We start from the raw sequence: 20,650 nt of genomic DNA on the forward strand, positions 1-20,650 counted from the left end.
ACACTGCACATTCTATTCTAAATCAAAACATGAAGAAAAATATATCAAATTTGTGTTCTAAAAAAAGTAAGAAAAGTGAATATTAGACTGTTCAAAATAATAGCAGTGTTTGTATTCTTCTTTACAAACTTAAACATTCACTATATAAACTGAAAAATATTTTGCTTCCCTTTGAATCACTTAAAGGGTTTCTGTCATGGGAAAAATCGTTATGTAGCTGACGGATATTAGCGATGTGCTAATGTCAGCAGTACATAACAGTATGTTTGTTAACTCCCTGCCTGCCGCCGTTCTCTTAAAAAACAGACTTTTATCATATGCTAATGAAGCCTCTAGGTGCCATGAGGGCGTTTCTGCAGCACCTAGAGGCTCCGTCTACTCGCCTTTTAGCACGCCCACGTCCACTTGATTGACTTCCTTCTTCTCCGCATCATCCTCATAACCCAGTGCCTGTGCCCTGCATTTTTTATGTCACCCCACAAGTTTTCTATTGGATTAAGATCCGGGGATTGGGCTGGCCACTCACGTCAATCGGGTTGGTCTGGAACCAAGATGTTGCACGTTTACTGGTGTGTTTGGGGTTGTTGTCCTGTTGGAACACCCATTTCAAGGGCATTTCCTCTTCAGCATAAGGCAGCATGACCTCTTCAAGTATTCTGATGTATTCAAACCGATCCATGATCCCTGGTATGCGATAAATAGGACCAACACCTTAGTATGAGAAACATCCCCATATCATATGTGAGGCAGTGACATGCCTCATGGTTGTTAGGGGAGATATATGGCAGGATTTGCTGTGTCTTCCCCAGAATCACCAGGTCTGAAGAAAGACCAGGTGCAGTAATCACCTGGGGATAAAGGAATCCTCAGAGTGAGAGGGGGTGGGGACTTGCACACAGAAGGCTGGAGTGGCTCTGTGTGGTCTGAGCCGGGAGGGCTGAGAGACCACTATCCCCAAGGAGACATTGTTGTGGGAGCAGCCTGGAGGCTGCTGGAGGTTGGGCTGGGAAAGCCGCATCTCATCACGCGTGTGAACTGTGTTACGCTTTACGTGAGTCAGGGAAACCTATGTGTTTAGATAGGGCCCTGACGGGCAAGGTATTTTATTTTGGCTTTGTGTGTTTTTCTTTATGCCGTGTGCCACATTAAAGCACAGTTTGGCCCCTAAATCCTGGTGTCTGTGAAGAAGTGTGTGTTTGCAACCCCTGGAAAAGAGCTAATCCCCCACAATTGGTGTCGGATTCGGGCACATGTCCGTGCTGAAAAGTAAAAAGCCAACGTGGTTGCTAGGGGCAACGACCTGACGGAAAAGAGCAGGTGCTGCTGAATGTTGCCAAGGAATTGCTGTGTTGCTGTGCAGTGATTTAAAGTGCTGGAAGCCTGCTAGTTTGCAGGAGCAGAGACTGCTGGTGTTAGTCTGGACATTTTTTTTTCTGTGGTGCAAACAGTGCAGGATTTAAAGGGCCGGAAGCCCAGTACAAGAGACTGATCAGTGGAAATAGCTACAAAATGGTATAATCCTGTGATTTAGTGATCGGGGGAATCCCGCTGGGGGTCATTCTAGACTCCCGCCAGCAAGTGTCTCGGGTCCTGCCTGTAATTCTGGACTTTGTAACAAGGGGGCCAGAGACAAAAACTACAGTGTCACTGACCTTTGTGACTGACTATGGCTCTGTGAAATGGGAGCTGTTAAAATGTGAGACACTGGAAGTGGAATTTGTACTGGGCAAGGACTTTCCATTGTTTGGGCAGTTGTGGAGCGGAGTTCCTGATAAAAAGCAAAGATGTGCCGTTGCCAAGGGCAACCGTCGGGAAGAAAAGGAGGTGAAGAGCGGTGCGGTTCTCGGGAGTGCATATCTTCCCTGCGACTGTGCCCGGAGTCCTAGAGAGGAAGTGCGGAGGTGCAGTAAAGCTGTTGCTAGGAGCAACCACAACCTTGATGAGTCCACGGGAGAGAATGTCACTGATTTACCAGAATGGTTGATTACAAAGGGTAAGACTGTTCCTGTTATTAACTATGTGGCAGACCCAGTGACAGTGAGCCGGCGCAGGGGATACCTGCTGGGCCGGTAGGTGATAAGTCACACAGAGAAAAAACTGTGTCTGGACAGGCGGATAAGCCTGCTGTGATTGCTCCCTCGCAGGAACCTGCAGGGGAGAAGGTTTCTGTGTTTCCTCAGTTGCCCATGACCAAAGCTAGTTTTGGGATGACAAGGATCCGGGATCCCATGCTAGCCCGGGTAAGAGGCAGCACAATATTGAAACCTGAGACTGGTAAAATAATAAAGGTGCTGGACAGTCGTGCGGATAAGGACTATCCACTGATTTTCACTGAGCGCGAGACTCCAATGAGAACAGAGACTGATGAACTTGATGTTACAGATAAGCTTATGCATGAGGGAGTGTTGGGGTGTACTTTTCCCTTATGCTGGGAGTTGTGGAGTAATGGAGACACTTCTGCAGAGAGTGCAGAAACTCCTGCAGAACCTGTACCTGTCCCTTTAAGGGAGCTGCCCTTTGACCTGCATGGGGAAAGAATATTGACCATTGGAAACAATGGTGCTGGTCAAATGCAAAGTGATGGTGACAATAGTGCGGAAAATGTGATGTCATATGAAATATGTGATAATAATGACATGCCTTTTCCTTTGCAGGCTGTGATTGGGGAAAAGGCCCCCCCTGTTGGTAAACATGTGTCTGATAAAAGTGTTGATAAATGTTGAAGAAACACCGCTAGGAGACCCCATTGTAGACAATGTGGCGGGGCTAGAGGGTGTACCACACGGACCAGAGGTGGATGTGCAGTCTCCACAGGTTTCTATGATTAATAAAATGTCCCAGGTGGGGATTGACTCAGGGGTGCCCCTAGAGGCCAGGGTTAATAATGACCCGAGCAGTATAAGTGGCCTATGTGCCGTGACAGTTAGCAATTCCGAGAGTGAGGCTACCATGTCAAGACCCAGCAAAACTAAAGTGGTTACTAGTAGCGACTCTAGCGACCAGATGACAGTTATATCTGACGAGACGAGAGTTCAGTCGGGTGACAGCCTAGTGTCTGAAGCTCATATCCTGACAGTTGTAGATGACCTGACAGGACAGTACAGCTACAAACTTGAAGATGTTTTTGCTCGCTCTGCACAGTCCCTAGATACACTAGAGATGGGGCTAGCGGTTCTCGCAGAGCAACTGCAGGAATCTCCAGAGGAGTCACAGAAAGAGATGAATGAACTGAAGAAACTGGAGTCACTAATAGAAGCGGAAATTCTCCAACTTCAAGAGGAACTTGCAGCTTCTGAGCGATCCAGACTTCATGCAGAGCAGGAAAGAGATGAGCTGGCTGATGAGGTTCTAAACAGCGCCTCAGAAAAATCTGCTCTCTTGGAGGAGAAGACATTTGGAAGCCAGGATGGCTCAACTTGATCAAGAGTTATGTGATCGCATGGTGGACCTGGACCACCAGAGACAAACTGTATCTAGATTGGAGAAGAAACAAAATAAGTTTGACCAGCTCTTGGTTGAAGAGAAATACATATCGGCTCGATATGCCGAAGAACGTGACCAAGCGGAGGCTGATGCTTGGGAGAAAGAGTCCAAGACCCTCTCCTTGGCTAGAGCCCTTGAAGAAGTGCTTGAGGAGCGAAATGAATTAGAGAGGCTGAACAAGCAACTCAGAGCAGAGATGGAAGCTCTCATGAGCTCAAAAGATGCCATCTATGAGGTGGAGAAGCCTAAGCGTGCTCCTGCACAGCAGGTGGAAGAAAGTGAGAAACCGGAAGAGGAAGATCCTCTGGAAGGTGCCAAGAAGTCAGAGCCTGGTAAGAGTGGGTCTGGAGATGGTGGTGCCAGGGTACTGGCCAAGGCAGAGAAGGTGAAAAAGGTATCGGCTGAACCAGTTGATGGGGCTGATGTCAATGCAGAGGCCAAGAGTCTCATGACAGTGTGTAACCAGGACCAGGTCGCAAAAGACGTCCCCTCCGCCTACAAGACTTTCCAAGTAGCCAGCTGCCTGCTGGGGAAGAAATATGAGGAGATGGACGACCAGTATGCAGATCCGGGCTATTACGATGGGCTGTCTCTCCTGGAGACCAGTGTCCTGGGTGAACCTCTGGAGAAAACGCCAGAAGACAAGAAGTATGCTGAAGACCCCAGTGCCTCCAACCTTGATGCGAAAGGGAAGGAGGAATTAAGAAAGCAAGGATATGATGCCATGTCCCTGAATGGTGAGAAGGCTAATAAATTAAAGGCCAAAGAGACAGAGGCCAAGGAAGCTAAGGCCGAGCTCTTGAAATGGGAGAAAACCTTGGATGTCCCAGAGACCAAGGTTAGGGCGGGAAGAGCGACTGCTGAAGTGGGAAAAGCCACTGAAGACGGACAAGACTCTGAAGCTGGCTTCAAACCGGAATAAACACCTGCTGAGAATAATGGTAAAGGGGTCCAGATGCGTGGAAAAGGAGCGAGACATAAGAAACCTGCTCTGCTGAAGGAGCCCCGCAAGGCAAAAGAGAAAGGGTTGGGACATGACCATGACTGGGACCAGTTCAGTCAAGAGTTGCCGCAGTCCAAGAAAGGACATGAGGGGCCTGTGCAGAAGCCAAAAAGACAGTACCTGCTCATGAGATGGACAAGAAATACCCAGAGGCCTTGTCAGCTCTGTAATAAACTCATGAGGGTGACAAACCAAGCGCTGTTGTCCTGGGTCTGGCAGAATAAGGGGAAGACTGTAGGCCAGGCTAATGCCCATTCACGAGCATCTGGATTTGATGCTAGTGTTCACCCCTACGGGCTTGAACAAAGGGGGGAGGTATGTGAGGCAGTGACATGCCTCATGGTTGTTAGGGGAGATATATGGCAGGATTTGCTGTGTCTTCCCCCAGAATCACCAGGTCTGAAGAAAGACCAGGTGCAGTAATCACCTGGGGATAAAGGAATCCTCAGAGTGAGAGGGGGTGGGGACTTGCACACAGAAGGCTGGAGTGGCTCTGTGTGGTCTGAGCCAGGAGGGCTCAGAGACCCCTATCCCCAAGGAGACATTGTTGTGGGAGCAGCCAGGAGGCTGCTGGAGGTTGGGCTGGGAAAGCTGCATCTCATCAAGCGTGTGAACTGTGTTACGCTTTAGGTGAGTCAGGGAAACCTATGTGTTTAGATAGGGCCCTGACGGGCAAGGTATTTTATTTTGGCTTTGTATGTTTTTCTTTATGCCGTGTGCCACAATAAAGCACAGTTTTGCCCCTAAATCCTGGTGTCTGTGAAGAATCGTGTGTTTGCAACCCCTGGAAAAGAGCTAATCCCCCACACATGGTGCTTGCGCCATCATGCTTCACTGTCTTTACAGTGTATTGTGGCTTGAATTCTGTGTTTATGGGTCATCTGACAAACTGTCTCCGGCCACTAGACCCAAAAAGAACCATCTTACTTTCATCAGTCCACAAAATGTTTCGCCATTTCTCTTTAGGCCAGTTAATGTGCTCTTTGGCAAATTGTAACCTCTTCAGCACAGTCTTTTTTTCAACAGTGGGACTTTGCGGGGGCTTCTTGCAGATAGCTTGGCTTCACATAGGCGTCTTCTAATTGTGATTATTTTAGCTGAGCAGCCTATCATTTTCTGCACTTCTTTATATGTTTTCCCCTCTGCAATCAACTTTTTAATCAAGGTACGCTGTTCTTCAGAACAATGTCTGGAACGACCCATTTTCTTCAGAATTTCAGAGAGAAATGCACTGTAACCAGCATGTACAACATTTGCTGTCTTCCTTCCTTAAATAAGGGCAATAATTGCCACCTGTTTTTCAAAGAATGAATGACCTCACTAATTGAACTCCACACTGCTATTATTTTGAACATGCCCCTTTCAATTAGTGATTCAATTACACAAAATCAGCAGCATGCATGTCATGACTGTTGGGTCTGTTGGATTTCTATTACTTTACTACACCTGCTAGTAAATTATTTGCCATGTAGAAATATCATTTCTACCAAAAACAGTGATTGATCTGGGTAGTGATGTCTGACTGCTATTATTTTGAACACAACTGTACATGCTCAGTTCCATCCTTCATCTGCCACTAGCTGAAAGGACGCGACTCCTGAGAAACTGCACACCCCAGGAGCTGCCATCTTGAAATGAATCTAGCAGAGCAATTGGAGCAATAAATGGGGAGATCTATGGGTCCATGTGAGGTACAGGGCTGGTTCTAGCTTTGTTAGAAAGAGATCGTCATGTCCTATATTATGTCTGATTTTCATTTTTTATATTAGTCATGGGATAACCCCCTTAAGTGAGGAATTGCTGGTATTTTCTAATATTCGGGGCATATTCTACATTTCATTTTCTACATTTTTATTTTTTAAGATGTCATACAATTATTGTTTCTGGTATACTTCATCGAATATTAAAAGGAAATTGATAGAAACTAAGCTTACCCTTGTTGCTCAAGTATATATACCTCCCAACATATGAAAACTAGACTTTTTCAGCCCTAGCCTCATTCTACCCTAAAATGGTATCATTTTCTAGCAAATTAGCATTAACCCAGCCCCTTTTACTGTCCGGGACTGTTGGCAATTTAATTTATATATGAGAACCCACATGTATCCAATTCAATGATTAGTAACAGAAGATAAGATAATAATGCTGGATCCCCATGTTCCTACAGATATTTGGCATTGTTAGTCACAATGAATAGAAGGGCTTCAGTAAGTGAAAAGGAGTGATGGGGTGTCCCAAAAGTGACTGAGCCTCTCTGCAGGAGCTTTTCTTTTAAATTAGTAAGGACACGCTTACATTTAGTCATACTCAATATAAAAGAAAAGAAAACCAAGCAATAATCATTTTCCAAAAAATTCCAAAAATGTCTCACACTAGAAGACTCTGGCAAGTAAGAAATACATCAATATTATCTTTGGTGTAACTGACCCATCCGTTTCCAAATTTCTCTTGCCAAGATTTACCTTAACGGATAAAGTTAAAATATATAAAAATTAACTAAAGCAACGCTGGAATTCTAGAAGGCTTTTATTAAAGGCACAAAATGTCTATAATGGCCCCCACCAACCATGTGCCACTAATAATACTTTGTCATATCTGGTAGCTGCACCTTTAGGCCCCGTTAGGCACCAGGAAACAGATGCAACTGCTAGATCTGCACCTACTATAACTTCTTCCATGGTTTTCCCAAAATGGTGTTCAAAGGACATATTTATAGAATTATCTTACACCAATTGTCCTACATCACTACATAAAATTTCTTATCTAATGAAATAAGACATATATGGGATACCTAATGAGTAGTGCTGAGCGAAGCAAAGCATTCAAAGTGGAATTCGGTCCAAAGTTTAGGAAAACTAAATGAATCCAAATTTCCATCGTAGTAACGAATCAGGTTTTCCTACAGTGGGGCCTGCACATGTTACAAAGCGTAGAAGAGACAAGCCGGGGAACACAAGATCACCCATAATGCTGTGCAGCCAGCCAATCAGTAGATAGCCAGCCCTTGTGATGTCACAGCCCTATAAAACCATCATCCCGTGCAGTCTCTGACATTGTCCTGTGTGTTGAGCAAGCGAGTTTTGGAGAGGGAGACTTTTTCTGCATCAGTAATATTTCTTTATTCCTACATTTACTTATTGCTGCATCAACTGTAAATTAAAATATGTAATTTATTCCCAATAAGATGGAAGCCATTATTATTTCACTACCCAGCGTGCCAACCAATACCATCCAGTCTGCATTCCTTAGGGGGCCGGGTCTTAATGATGACCATCCTCATATTTTGCTGGCTTTACATCTTCCAAATTATTCTTCAAAGTCTCCATGTCTTAGAAAAGTCAGCAAGATGCAGAGAGAGGAGATGCTGGATGTTCCTGATGACATATTCTCATCGATATGTGGAAAAGGATGTAATGTGGAAACAGAGGAAAAGCAGATGGCAGAAAAAGAGCTCACAGCTCTAGGGCAAGAGAGCGCTGGCCTGGGTATACCTGATCTATAGCGATTTGTGACAAGTTTTTTCTTAACTAATCAAATTTATTAGTAATCGTCAGTAAAGTTGCCGAATCAAATTCTTCAAAATTTCATTCATCTCTTCTAATAAGACCTATACCTTCAAAGTGGTTGTCTAATAAAGATAACCCTTTTTTAAAATGATGAGAATCTCTGCTTTGACACTTCGATAAAAAGCTAATCACAAAGTATTCCCTGGGACCCTCCTCAAATTTACTGTAATCTGTGGGACAACCTGGCAGAAAGTTTTAATTTCTCAGCAGCGCCACCAGAGGGGAAAAGAAGCATTGCAAATTGCACATTGAAATTAGTAGGTTGTATGTGTAATACAGGACAGGTAAGGTGTAATATTATTTGTTATTTCTATTGTTACTAGAATTCTGGAGAAAAGTTATTGACCCAGGGAGTTACTCTGATTGGATTCAGGAAGGAATTTTTTCCCCTAAAATGAGGAAAATTGGATTCTACCTTATCAAGTTTTTTGTCTTCCTCTGGGTCATTTTTATAGATTAACAGGCTGAACTGGATGGATGTGTGTCTTGGACGCCAGTCTTAATAACCACTATATCTGGCAGTGGATCCGCCGAAGTAATGAAGAGGCGCAGGCCTCTACATAACTTCGGCGTATCCAGCGCCAGTCTAAGGCCTCTTTCACACGTGAGGTGAACGCATTGCACCCGCACTGAATCCGGACCCATTCATTTCTATGGGGCTGTGCACATGAGCGGTGATTTTCACACATCACTTGTGCGTTGCATGAAAATCACAGCATGCTCTATTTTGCGTGTTTTTCATGCAATACAGGCTCTATAGAAGTGAATGGGGCTGCGTGAAAATCGCAAGCATCCGCAAGCAAGTGCGGATGCGGTGCGATTTTTTACGCATGGTTGCTAGGAGATGATCGGGATAGGGACCCGATCATTATTATTTTCCCTTATAACATGTTTATAAGAGAAAATAATAGCATTCTTAATACAGAATGCATAGTACAATAGGGCTGGAGGGGTTAAAAAAAATAAAAAAAACAATTTAACTCACCTTAATCCACTTGTTCGCGCAGCCCGGCTTCTCTTCTTTCTTTGTCTTTGCTGTGCAGGAGGAAAAGGACCTGTGGTGACATCACTGCGCTCATCACATGGTCCGTCACATGATCCATCACCATGGTGATGGATCATGTGATGGACCATGTGATGAGCGCAGTGATGTCATCAAAGGTCCTTTACCCAGGTCCTGAAGAAAGAAGAGAAGCCAGGCTGTGCGAACAAGTGGATTCAGGTGAGTTAAATTATTTGAATTTTTTTTAACCCCTTCAGCCCTATTTTACTAACCATTCTGTATTAAGAATGCTATTATTTTCCCTTATAACCATGTTATAAAGGAAAATAATACAATCTACACAACACCTAACCCAAACCCGAACTTCTTTGAAGAAGTTCGGGTTTGGGTACCAAACATGCCCATTTTTCTCACGCGCGTGCAAAACGCATTAAAATGTTTTGCACTTGCACGGAAAAATTGTGCACCCGCATCTTATCCAGCCCAAATCCATGACGCCCGTGTGAAAGAGGCCTAATCCTGCCGGCCCATCCCCTTACCCACCCACACCACACCCACTTTTGTAGACCTGGCATGAGCAGTGAGATATAGATATGCTCTTTGTAACCACTCTCCATTTTGGGCAAAAGGCAGATTGAAAACTTAATGTGGTCCTGGGAAAAAGTCTAAAAGTGGCCCCATATTATAGGTGGGTCTAACACAAGTAGGCAGGCTCAGAAAACTGTCAGCCCATGTAATACATTTACTTGTTGGATCGGGTGTTCTCGGACCCCCCTACTTTGTAACGCCCTAATAGGGGATATATAAATAAGGATATTGTTTTCAAGAGATGCTGGAACTGGACAGTTGATATCAGGACATCATCTGCACATCCTGAAATAGATTCATAAAACTATGCAAGAACTATTTCTTCTGAGTGGGTCGAAAAGAGAAACAAAACCATTAAAAAGGAAAAAAAAATCAACTGTTCTTATTGTTCGTGTTCGCCGGCATCTGAGGCCCAGCAGAAAGGCTAAGTGTTAGGGAGGCGGAGGAAGGGGGTGAAGGAATCTGCATTCCTGGAAGTAATGCCAATAGACAAAGAATTTCATATACAGAAAGTGAATTGAGATATTTTATTCCAAGTTGTTTGAAATGGACATGACTTTGGCCGCTGTGAATTTATCCAGCAAATTCATATCACGGAAAAATTATTTCATGACAGAAAATTTGCCCACTTGTTCACAACAAGGCAAAAAGTGGAGAAAGTGTATTCAAAAGCTTTTCTATCTAACTTAGACATTTCTCCTGTAAGAAGGTGAGTTATCTTGAGGAAATGATCTGTGACAACTACCTTTAGAGACAGTATTTGATCAAAGATTAGTTGTCATGCTCCTTCCCCATACCAGAATTAAACAAAAAGTTGGACTTTGCAGTCTGCCAAAAAGCAAGACCTTCCCCCAATTTATCATAGCTAAACTGGGATTAGAGAGGGGGGGATGGGGCCTCCTAGTGAAACCAAATAGGGTGTATCTGTAACTGACTGATTCTACAGCATCCCTTTATCCCAAAGCAAGAGAGACCAGCATTTTTTGTCACCCACACTTAAAGGGAACCTGTCACCGGGATTTTGTGTATAGAGCTGAGGACATGGGTTGCTAGATGGCTGCTAGCACATCCCCAATACCCAGTCCCCATAGCTCTGTGTGCTTTTATTGTGTAAAAAAATGACATTTTATACATCTTATATATATCTTTTTAACGTTTTTACCGGTCTGCGCATGCGCAGACCGGAAGGACGGATCCGGCATTGCGGTATTTTTAATGCCGGATCCAACACTAATACATTTCAATGTAAATTAATGCCGGATCCGGAACATGCTGACATAATACCTCAGCATGCTGCGGTACTTCCTCTGTCCAAAACGCCGTTCAGTGACTGAACTGAAGACATCCTGATGCATCCTGATGGATTTCTCTCCATTCAGAATGCATGGGGATAAAACTGATCAGTTATTTTCCGGTATTGAGCCCCTAGGACGGAACTCAGTGCCAGAAAAGAAAAACGCTAGTGTGAAAGTACCCTAAGGTGGATACATGTTATGGATTAAGAGGTGAGATTAGCTGAGCTACCAATCCCCTTTTTCCACTATTCTAATTATACTCAGCATTGCATACACTGGGCCCAGCCTCACCGTGCCCTTGCAGGACCAGAAAGTGGCTTGGTCCCATGACAGGCAGCCAATCACAGGCCTCAGTGATCACATCTGCTTGACTAGTACGTCACCACTCATGAAGAAGTTGTAACCACTGAGGTCTGTGTTTGACCACAGCAGTCACGGGACCAAGCCATTTTCTGATCCTGCAGTGACCAAGAGCATCCAGGCACCATGGGGCCGTGGACAGGTGAGTTTTTGTTTTTTTTAGGAGGGGGGCAGGGGTGCACACGTTAAGTTCATGGGGGTTACCAGCTCCTAGACCAGACAACCTCTTTAAACGTCTAGGACACAAATCTGAAATAGGAACCTTTCCACCCTCACAACTAATAATACTGGTTTCCTCATATCAGGCCCTAAGGTTCCAAGTGTGACTGCAACTTCTGCGCCACTTATAGTTACACCCCCATAAATAATTTCAATAAAGGGTAGTAGCTGGACATACCTTCTCCACTGCTTCAGATGAAATATTGCATGTGTTACTGGGAGGATAAATTCTTTTACATCTCTTATCACCACCATGCAGTGCCCAGGAATTGGCAAATTCATAACTCGTTTCAGCCAAAATACCTTCATTAAAAAAATAAAAAAAATAAACATGAAAAAAATGACAGCATTCTGTACACAGATGTAGCAGGGCTGATTTTAGGTGGCACGAGATAACTAATGGAGTACAGATACTGCGAGTCCTATGGAAAACCACAATATATGATAGAAACTCAGATCTGATGTATGTCCAACTGTTACATCTCTGACATGCTATCACAATGAGCTAGCACTTCATAGAGGGGTCATAGTGGCGTATAAATAGGCGATAAGTAGTGCATATGACGGCTCACACCAAACCAAGCTGTGAGCCATATGACGCAAGTGATACGAGAGGAAGCACCTGTTGTGTTGTCGGAAAGGGAATACCATCCAAAACTTTTCCTTGGTAAAAGCAGCAGTCAGAGCAGTAGCCAAAGTTTTGACTTAGGGCTCATGCACACAAAGGTATTTTCTTTCCACTTCCGTTCCGTTTTTTACGGACCCTATGCAGAATCATTCACTTCAATGGGTCCGCAAAAACAACGTATTTCCGTTCCGCAAAAAAGTAGTGCGTGTCCTATTATTGTCCGCAAATCACGGTCCGTGGCCCCATTCAAGTCAATGGGCACGCAAAAAATACGGAACAGCATGTCATCCGTATTTCATCCGTATTTTGCGGATCCATAATGTAGAAATGCTATGCCCAGCCCATATTGCTCATGTGTTTGATGATTAATAAGTTACTGTTTCCGTTTCCGAATCGCAAGAAGTAGATCGCATATGGAAACCATACGGATATGTTTTGTGGAATAACGGAACGGAAGTTAACTAAAATCAGAGAAAAAACCCTCAGATACTGAAAAACGGATTCCTGAAAAACAGAAAGCAAAACAACAATGGTCATGTGCATGAGCCCTTACAGAGATAATTGGCTTTTTCTGTTATGCTGCAGACAGCTTCCATTTAAGAAAAAAACTTTAACCTGTGATTGCCACCTTTAAATTAGCTTCTCGGGAACTGTTGTTTGGTTAGCCTGTTCTAGCAATGTTCGTTGCCATCAGTGTATGAGAAGCTAATGCAAAGGCGGCCACCAATATGTCTGCACTTCCAGTCGTCACTTTTCTAATTGGTTACAATGGCCCAGTACTTCTCTTTACAACAGAGCATCAGTCTCACTAATACATCTGTCTTCTTTACTAGGAAGGTGCCCCTTGGTCTTCTCAGGCACCACAGCCCGGGTAAGACTGCTACCTCTACACCACTTATAGCTACCTCTCTGAGGTCCATGTGGTAAAGTAGCCAATGCAATAATCCAAAGCAACCTCTATGGCTCCAACATCCCAGTGTAAAGGCCCCTTTACACTGCTCAATTAAGCAGACATTTGTCAGGAAGCAAGCATCAGTAAATTCAGCGATATCCTCCACAATATGGGAAGTAGTGATCCCTAATGCTCGTCCCCATATGTAATCATTGTTTGCTGGCAGCAGAGCATGATTAGACGGCACTGTCTGCTGCTGGCAAATGATGATTCAGGAGACTGCATGAAAGATCCAATTATCCAATGAACGAGCGTTACGCTCATTCATAGGGTAATTGGCGGTACCTTTATACCACCAGATTATCGCTAACTGGCATTACTATGAATGCTTTTTAGCGATAATCTGCCCAATGCTCGGGCAGTGTAAAAGGGCTTTAACACATACACGTTCTGCATTCCTCAGACCTGGCGAGAAAGAAAATCTGGAAGGAAATGAACATCTGTGTCCTTCCTTATATTTTGACATGATTGAACTTCCCCTGTCTGCTCTCTCCTTCCTGTGTCTAACCACCTTTCTTGTCATCTTCTTATCTGCTCTAAAGCATAATTCCAACCACTGATAAATAATGAGACAGATAGACAGATAGATAGATAGATAAAAAAAACTAAAGAAAGTAGCGCTACATAGACAACATTTTCCTTGTGTGGGTGGGCGCTGCAGAGGACCTCATGGCGTTCCACTCTTTTTTTAATGAGATTGACCCCAGTGTAAAATTTACCTTGACATATTCTGAAGAGAAGGTCTAATTCCTAGACACAGAGGTTTCAATCCATGGCCAGTCTCTTACAACTGACCTGTATGTGAAACCCACAGATAAAAATACACTTTTAAGATATGAGAGTCATCACCCACGGCCTATGATTAAATCCCTCCCGTCTAGCCAAATGCTACGGGTAACAAGAATAGTACAAGATGGCCCCACTAGAGACAAGAGATTGTTGGGAATGGCTGCCAAATTTTGCTACAGAGGGTACCCCAAGAAATTAGTCTCTAAATGTATATCTAGAATTAAGAGATTAGAGACTACTCAAGGCCCGTATATACCTAAGACGTCCTCTCCCAGAATCCCATTTGTTTCAGACTACAGTGTAAATAGTTCACGAATGTCATCTGGTGTGAGGAAACACTGGAAAATGTTGACCAGTGGATTTGAGAATATAGAGAAGTTTAAATCTCCCCCACTTTGCTCATACCGCAGAAATCGCAATCTAGGGGATAAACTTGTGAAGTCAGATGTTGGCACATCCAAAATGAGTTGTAGCACGTATTTTGGTTCATGCCATAATTGTGTGAACTGTTCTCTAATAATATGTAGAGATTCTTTTTTGAATCCTCCCTCTGGCAAAAGGATCAGAATTCAACCATTTCTGACATGTGACTCAACATTTGCAGTTTATTTGTTGTCATGTCATCGTTAAAACTTGATTAAATCAGCACAGATACTCAATTAGGAGACAGAAACTAGATCTACCCGTATCCAAGCATTTCAAGGAGGCAGGTCACACTGAGAGAGACTTGAGATTTAGGATACTGGAACAAGTACCAACATTAAGGGTGATAGGGTGACGTTATTGAAAAGAAGGGAATTATATTGGATTTTTATGCTACAGACTCCGAGGGGTCTAAATGTTGAATTTAAGATACCATGAATGTCTCCCTATTTTGTAGTTTCTTTCTCTAATCTGTTGTGTGGATATATACTGTACATGTGCTAATTTTTAATATGTCATCCTTTTTTGTGTTTTTACACAGATTATTGTTCAAGGATTGATACTGATGAACAGTCTTCCTGGAAGCTACAAGACCGGCTACAAGACCGGCTGCTGCTACATGATTGTTTTATTAATGTATATACTGTATATAATGACATGGGATACCACAATTTCTAATAGCCTGATTATTTAGTTATTTAGATAGATTGGTGGCTCGCATTTGATCCCCCGCATGCCGCTGTTCCGACATGGGGGTGATTTTGAATCTGACCATTCTACGATTATTATGTAAGCCCTTTGATGGTGGACGCTTCTCTTAAGTATTGGGTTTTATTGCCAAGGAGTTGGGTGGGGGATCGGGGTCACACAAAGGTGACACCTGTGTTCCCTTATCCTAATAGGGTGCAGGCGCAGTGCCCTTTGTCAGGTTGGTCCCTGGAAGGACACTGTGCCCCCTGGTTATTTGTAATGACCCCCGTTTTTTTAGCAAAATACATTAAGCTGGACTAATTATGGCGGCTTTGCTGCCAATGCCTCATGAGGGAGCTATAGGTGGGGGCTTTTGAGAATGGGTGATGGTGGTGGCCCACTGTTAACCCGTTCTCTGTATTTAGCCCAACCTTTTTGATAGGGTTAATATCAGTAAGCTATGTTTAGCAATGTCCGCGGCCATGTGCTGCGATCATGTGATTTGAAGAGGCGGCCCCATCGCTCTATGGGCATGAGTTTGCACAGCTAATGTTTCTGCCTATTCGGCCCTGTTTGTTGTGGTCTCCTATGTTGGTAATGCTAATCACACTAATTGGCTTCTGCGCAGTGCGCCTCTCACAACGCCAACTAGGTCCTGCAGTCTCTGGCTCCATGTGAGATCTTGCTATTTGTTTTTATACTTTTTAATCACTGGATTATTTGCACCTGGTGTTTGATTTATTTCAATCATGTTTGATATATTATATTTATTGCAAAAAATTTACTTTTTATGAATTAATGGCACTTTTCACTTGATTTTGTATGAATTTGGAAATGTAATTATGGACACTTAAATGAACAATTTTTTATATAATTATGTATTTTGGCACAACTTTTGAATTATATTGCAAGATAATTACCGTATGTAATCACAAAATGTAATTATGTATGCTATAATAGCACTGCATTTTGCACGTCACTATGGCTTGACAAAGGCTCCATAGAGAGAGCTGAAACGTTGCTGTCACATGGGTTAATAAACCACCCATTTTCTTCACAATTTTATTATTGCTGCCTTCCCTTTTTTCAATGTAGATAGATAATAGACAGAGAGATAGATAGATAGATGGATAGATAGATATAGAAAAGATATATATATAATAGACAGACAGATAGATAGATAGATAGATAGATAGATAGATATAGAAAAGATAGATATATAATAGATAGACAGACAGATAGATAGATAGATAGATAGAGAGATAGATATAAGATAGGTAGATAGACAGAGACATAGATATATGATAGATAAACAGCTAGAATTTTTTTTAACCCAATGCCCATGGAAAAAAATTATTTTCTGCATGAAGCTAAACATGAAAGACAAGATATTCTCTATCAGTGATCACAGAGAGATAAAAGTACTCATTGGTAGGATGGCTTTTAAACACACACAGTGTTATCAGAAAGACATAGTGGCTTGTTGGGACCAAGCGTCCAAAAATTATGCCTTAACGGGACAAATGGTGTTTTAACACAAGGTGTTATGGGAAAATAACAGTGCTTTATTGGGTCCAAAATATAGACACACGTTATTGTCATAAGAAACAGTGGCTTGTTTTGCACAAGCATCCAAAAATGATGCGTTATAGTGACATGTGGCTGCAGCTGTAGCAGCACAGCATGGAACAGACAAGGCAGCAGATGTGTGTGTGTGGAGATTACAGCACTGCTGTACAGGAAGTGTTTCTCTGCAAAGTAATCTCATTATAATAATAGGTGCAGGATTGGAATAACTGACAGTGACAGCTCTGTTTTTCCTCTGACAAACATGGACTATGAAAGGCATAGAATGTCCAAGCCAGAATTTCGTCATAATTAATCAGGAAATTAGCATTGTACCAAAACTGATCTCTTTAGGCCAGTGTCACACTGTGTGCAGCAGTATTTGTCTGCCCGCCTCTCGGCATATTTACAGTGCTGCGGCCAGATCTCTGGCTGGTCCCCTTTATAGTGAATGGGGCCGGACAGACTTCCGGCAGCACACGTGTGCACACTGTGGTACAGATCCGGCAGGCTGTTCCCCTGCCGGAATAGATAAGCGCCAGTGTGAAACTGGCCTTAAAGATGTACAAGCAATATGCAGCCATCATAAAGTATACACGAGAAAACAATAAGTAGATGGAGACCATGACATGCATTACACATAAATAACAAAGGACAGTGCAGAGTAAAACCATAAATACAGTGTATTTAAAACCCGAATGTAATGCAATAATCAGTGTATACAGACACATCAAAATAAGAATATATGCGAAATGCCACAATGTACGCAGTCTGGGTATGTACCTCCAAACTGTTTTGTTTTTTTAAGGGCATCTGTCTGCAGATTTGTACCTGTGAAACTGGCTGACCTGTCCTTGTTTTATTTTAAAAACATCAAATATTCACATATAGGTTTTTAATACGTGACAAAAAAGGATTTTGATGTAAGCTTTGGAGGATCTTAGTTTACCTTCTTGGGTCATAAAATCATCTTCTGCAAACTGGTTGAAGTTGCCACATAATCCACACGTCCTGTTAAAATGTTCATTAGACAGTATGATCTGCATATTCCCACTGACGTCGATCTTCACCATTATACCATGTTCTTCACTGTAGAGTTTATAGTATCCAGCCTCGTTCTCCAAGAAAATCCCATTTGTGGCATACGGCATAGTAATGCTGAGGAAAGAACAGGACACCAGTCAATTGCTAATCATCTGTCACTCAACACATCCTGGTCAACCTTCTCTCCTGTCTTATCATGTTTTTCCAAGAATGGCTACCAGTAAGGCCAAAAAAAAACATTGATCCAAAAGCAAAATATTGTCTCTGTTTCATGGACATGTTCATTTCAGATCTGACATGCTGTATGTGGCCTTTTATTGTTGTTGATTTTTCCTTTTACTTACCTTTTCTCTCCTTCAGTCGCTGTCCCATCTAAGAACATATGAACGTCATAATATTCTCCCAAATACATTGATACACTGTTCTTTTTGCCATGTCTGTAGTCCACTGAAAACATAATAGAGAATATATATCATTATACATACATATTGTCATCATACATATATATACAGTATATGTAGCATTACCATATAAACACATAGATACGGTATATATTTACCATTAATATTTACCATCATTATACATACATATTATCAAACGTATATGTGTATTTTCACCATTCATAGAATGCATACATTCATACATACCATAATAATACTGTACATGCCATCATCATGTACATACCATCGCAGTGTTCATTTTAGCACATGGTCAGATATTATAGTCAAGTATCAGAATAATGCCAGTGTGACACCTGACCGTGACACCTGATTCTGACACCTAACCCTGACACCTGACCCTGACACCTGACCCTGACACCTGACCCTGACACCTGACCCTGACACCTGACCCTGACACCTGACCCTGACACCTGACTCTGACACCTGACTCTGACACCTGAAACTGACTCCTGACCCTGACGCCTGACCCTGACACCTGACTTTGATATTTGACTCTAACATCTGAGTTTAACTTATTGTCTTCATAGATCGGGGTCAAAGTAAGATTGAGTCATAGATATACTGTGTATGTGTCTGCTACATCACATTTGTATGCTAAAATCCTTCAGGCTGCTGTATGAACCTATAGCTCAGTGGTTTAGATGCTTGCTTCACATGCAGTGTTCTTAGGTTCAAAACCCCTATCGGTCTCTAAAGAAAGTTAACATTTTATTGAGCCCTAGAAAATAGACAAATTCAAGTGATGTGTGACCCTGATGTCTGACTTTTCTCACTAGTCAAATGTCAGCGTTGCAAGGCCTTTTAGATTCATAGTACTTTTATTCACATAGATGAAGAAAATCCTTCAGGCTGCTGTCTGAACCTATAGCTCAGTGGTTCAGACACTTGCCTTGCATGCAGTGTTTTTGGGTTCAGTCTTTAAAGAAAATTAACATTTTATTGAGCACTAGAAAGCAGGCAGCCCGTTATAGAGCAGGAGGAGCTGAGCAGATTGATATGTAGTTTTATTGGAAAAGATTCAGTATAACTTGTATTTCATTAATCCAAAGACATACTGATAGGGACCTTAGATGTGAGCCCCACTGGGACTGCGGGATAATAATGTCTGTAAAGCACTGCAGAACATAGTAGCGCTATATATGTGTATAAAATAAATAAATACATTTAAATTCTTGCTCATTCTGAGCTTTGAAGTCAAGGAGGAGGTCCTATCAGTGATTGACAGCCTTCCCTCTGTGACTGTGTATACAGAGATAGCTGTCAATCACTGATAGGACCGCCTCCTTGACTTCAAAGCTCAGAATGAGCAAGAATTTAAATGCATAATTGCAGGTTATACCCAATCTTTTCCCATAAAACTATATATTAATCTGCTCAGCTTCTCCTTCTCTATAACAAGCTGCCTGCAGCTCAGATACCATGTTCAGCATGACAGTTTCCCTTTAAAGGAGGAATAGCAGAGGTGTTTGAGAATTAAGTTCACCACTAAATGTTAGATCTTACTTGATAACAAGACTATCCTAAAGGTCCCTTTACACAGGTTGATTAACAGGACATTCGAGTACGAAATGTTCATACTAGCGCTCGTTCTCCATTATTAGCCTGGGTAAAGGTACGGCTGATAACCTGATGAATGAGCAAACGATTGTTCATTAGGTGAAAATATTGTTGATGCAGACACCTAAAGGTCCCTTTAGACAGGACAATTCAGCTGATGATTGTCAGGAAGGAAGCATTAGTTCTCGGCAATTGCTTGCTCGTCAGTGGAGGAGACCATTGTGTTTACATGTAGCAATCTCCTCTACAGTATGAGGAAGAGCAATCGCTAATGCCATCACTTGTCCCCATACAGACTCGTTGTTTGCTGTCAGAAGAGCGTGTGTACACACCATAATCTGCTGCCAGTAGACAATGATTTAGGTGCCTGAACAAACGATCCAATTACCCAATGAACAAGCATTTCACTTGTTCATCAGTGGCAACTTTACACCACCAGATAACTGCTAACAAGCATACATATGAACGGTCATTAGAGATTATCTGGCAGATTTTCGGCCTGTGTAAAAGAGCCCTTAGGTCATCATTTCTGGGCAGCAGACAATGCTGTATAAACAGGGACATGCTGCCAAGAAACAATTAATCTGTATGGGGACGAGTGATCGTACCAGCATGTAAATGCAGCTCTCATCTTCTCTGATGAGCAGGCAATAATCATGAAAAATGGTTTTGTCATGATAAATGCCTGCTCAGTGTAAATGGGCCTTAAGTAAGGAAATTATATATTAGGAAAATAAGGCGTATGGGGTCATTGACACCAATAGGCGAAGTGGAAGTCATTAGTTGATATGTGAAGATACAAATAGTGAGAAGGGAGCGCCAAATGTGCGGTATCAGTTATTAAACGGTGGTTTTTAATAAAACACAAATGTGCTTACCAGATCGCGTTGTGAAGAGTCACAACGGATGTAAATAGCTTATTTAGGATCCCGACCAGTAGGCGGTTTTATCCTGGGCTGCAGCCGTGGTCCTCTGTGTAGCTTCAAGTCAAACAACAGGCTCGACAGGTAACTTTAAAAAAAT

At 42.5% G+C, this 20,650-nt stretch overlaps 1 protein-coding gene across 1 annotated transcript in view; it reads right to left on the bottom strand.

The window, feature by feature from the left end:
* VWF (von Willebrand factor) overlaps positions 1–20,650 on the bottom strand; it is a 198,183-nt gene that overhangs the window by 170,532 nt on the left and 7,001 nt on the right. Inside the window, exons 4-6 of the mRNA XM_044281052.1 lie at positions 17,954–18,056; positions 17,515–17,723; positions 11,696–11,820 (exon numbers count right to left, since the gene is read on the bottom strand). Of these exons, the coding sequence (XP_044136987.1) occupies positions 11,696–11,820; positions 17,515–17,723; positions 17,954–18,056 (437 nt within the window). The remainder of the gene's footprint in view (positions 1–11,695; positions 11,821–17,514; positions 17,724–17,953; positions 18,057–20,650) is intronic.

Source organism: Bufo gargarizans, chromosome 2, assembly GCF_014858855.1.
Source record: "Bufo gargarizans isolate SCDJY-AF-19 chromosome 2, ASM1485885v1, whole genome shotgun sequence".
Taxonomy (NCBI): Eukaryota; Metazoa; Chordata; class Amphibia; order Anura; family Bufonidae; genus Bufo; species Bufo gargarizans.